We start from the raw sequence: 2,388 nt of genomic DNA, 5'->3' as shown, positions 1-2,388 counted from the left end.
CGTCCAGAGGAGTGAGGGACAAGGCACAGGGAGAGGCTGGTGTTCCCCAGTCTGGAGGAGGTCCCCAGGCAGGGCCAGGTCACTAGCCACCCTCTTGGTGCAGGACGGGGCGACAGAGCAGGAGCGAGGCCGAAACTGGAAGAGGGTGGCAGCTGGCTCCTCAGAGGTGGGGGGGGGCATGTCATCTTGCCCATGTCTGTGCCTGGGGCAGTCATCTCTGTCTGCTGATAGGACGGCCACCCGGAGAAGATCATACAGCTGGGAGGACAGAAGGCAGACACGGCGGGGCGGGGGGCAGCAGGCAGGGAAGGCTGAACTGGGGGCCAAGGAAGGAGAACCTGTGATGGCAGAGCGTGGAGCAAACACTAACCCTACACTGCCCGGTGGGTATGGGCACCGGCCCCCCGGCTCTGCCCGTGCGCAGAGGCAGGACAGTGCGAGTCAGGAGCCCACGTCCTGAATGCCGGTCAGAGCCAGCAACTGTTTATTGAAAGTAGCCACAGCCCCGGGGTGCCGCCTTCAGGCCTGGATGTGACTCTTGGCACTGAAGGCCAGGTAGTAGATCACCAGGCCGATGGCAGCAGCCAACACCTCGGTAGAGACCCAGGGCCCGTTCCAGGTGCCCTGCAAGAAAGGAGACCGGAATCAGGTCGGGGGAGAGCCAGTGGGAAGCCAGCCAGTCCAAGTCCCTCTCCCTCCAGGGTGCGCGGCGCTGGCCAACTGCGGCTTCATCCCTTCCCTCGGAAAGGGCAAGGCTTGCTGAGCCCGGGCGGGGTCTCCGGCGCACTCACCCGGTGGTCCACGCGGACTGTGAACAGGGGCGGGATGACGGAAATATCCTCATTATTTCTCTGAGCCTGCAAAGGGAAGGCTGGGGTGGCGGGTCCTGCCGGGTAGGGCAGGGCGGGGGTTGGGCAGGCAGGAACATTGGCCTGGGTCATGGGAGAGGAGAACCAGGCGAGAGAGGAGCACGGGAAATGCCCACCCGGCCGATTTGCTCCCCGAACTCGAGGTCCCTATTGGCCTGGAGCCACGGTGAGGGGGGCTGCAGGGCAGAAGCAGCTGTGAAGTGGGGCGCGCCCCCCCCTCCCGGAGGCCAGGGCAGGGCTGCAGGAGGCCGACCCTCACCTTCCTCAGGAGGCTGTAGGACTCCTCATCGAAGAATCTGACCTCGTAGGTGCCTGCGCGGGCGCTCTTGTGGTCTACGCTCCAGGACACCTGGGTTGGGGACGTTCGGCCCTGGCTGGAGCTGACAGTGCCCCCCACCAGCCGGCCACGCCACAGCACCTCAGTGCTCCTCCACTGGGCCACCCCCAGGGCTTCGGAGTCCTAGTGAGCAGGTGACCTCCACTCAAACGGCAACCGCAGCATCCCTTACCTGATAGCGTCCCACGTCCTGGCCCCGGGTGACAGGAAACTGCTTTCCACTGACATCAGCATAAAGAGCCATGTTCTGGGAGAGGGGACAAAGACAGTCACCTTCCCCACTCTCTGGCGGCCAGCAGAAGCCCCACTGTGCTGCCCACAGGGACTGTGGTGTGTCTGCAGGGGGTATGATGGGAGAACCAGGGCCATGCCATGAAGCCATCGATGCGGTCACTGCCTCTCTGCGTGTCTCCCCATGTCGGGGGAGGCACATCCCCCCTGTGGCCTAGCCTCCCTAACCCACAGCAAGCCTGTTAACTGTGGATAGAGACAGGTTGACTCAAGTGTAGTCATTATGCCTCTGAGCCCAGAAGCGGGCACTGGGGTCCAGGGTTATCCAATGAGCCGCCCATGGAGTGTTGCAGTCACACCAGAAAGGCCACACCATGGCAGACAACAACCAGAGAAGGGACACAGGAGCCCTGGGGCTACAGCCCTGCTGTTTCTCACTTCGGTATACACTCTCACCAGGCACAGCAAGACGTCTGCTCATGGTTTCGCACCCAGGCAGAGCAGACTAAGAAAATGTTTGTGTAACACCTGCTTTAAATGGTCTGACCTGGCTGTATCCTGAGCTCGCTCTCCTACACCCATCCGTTGGAACCCTCGCTCTCCCTCCGCCTGCGTGGGTAGGTGGGTCTGACCCCATCAACTGCCAGTGAGAAACGGCTGCCCCAGGCTCGCTGCCTACTTCCTGCCCCAGCACTTCCTGGCTGAACCCCTGCTGCCTCACCTGGACCCTGTTCTTGCACGTCAGGGAGATCTCCACGATGAAAACAGTCTCAGTGGAAATGACAGCATCCGAGGTGGTGTAGTAGGAAGGGGTGATTTGGGGTTCCACGCAGGCCTCTGCTGTGGGGAGGAGGTAGAAAGGTCTACGCAAAGCCTAACTTGTGTGTGCTGGGCTAGGGGGCAGAAGGGGCCACCCAGACCCACTTCCCAGACCTTGTCAGTTGACATACA

The 2,388-nt window shown here is 62.1% G+C and overlaps 1 protein-coding gene across 1 annotated transcript; it reads right to left on the bottom strand.

The window, feature by feature from the left end:
* Positions 1-454: 454 nt before the first annotated feature.
* On the bottom strand, positions 455-2,311 carry SSR4 (signal sequence receptor subunit 4; the record flags this gene model as incomplete). Its single annotated transcript, XM_059387522.1, has 5 exons — positions 455-624; positions 792-857; positions 1,129-1,218; positions 1,379-1,453; positions 2,159-2,311. Coding segments are annotated over 5 exons (489 nt in total), but the record flags the coding sequence as incomplete, so codon positions are not given.
* Between the last annotated feature and the right edge of the window lie 77 nt (positions 2,312-2,388).

This window comes from Mustela nigripes, unplaced genomic scaffold (assembly GCF_022355385.1).
Source record: "Mustela nigripes isolate SB6536 unplaced genomic scaffold, MUSNIG.SB6536 HiC_scaffold_6797, whole genome shotgun sequence".
NCBI lineage: Eukaryota > Metazoa > Chordata > Mammalia > Carnivora > Mustelidae > Mustela > Mustela nigripes.
Note: the sequence above shows the minus strand (reverse complement) of the source record. Positions and strands in the feature narration are given on the sequence as shown.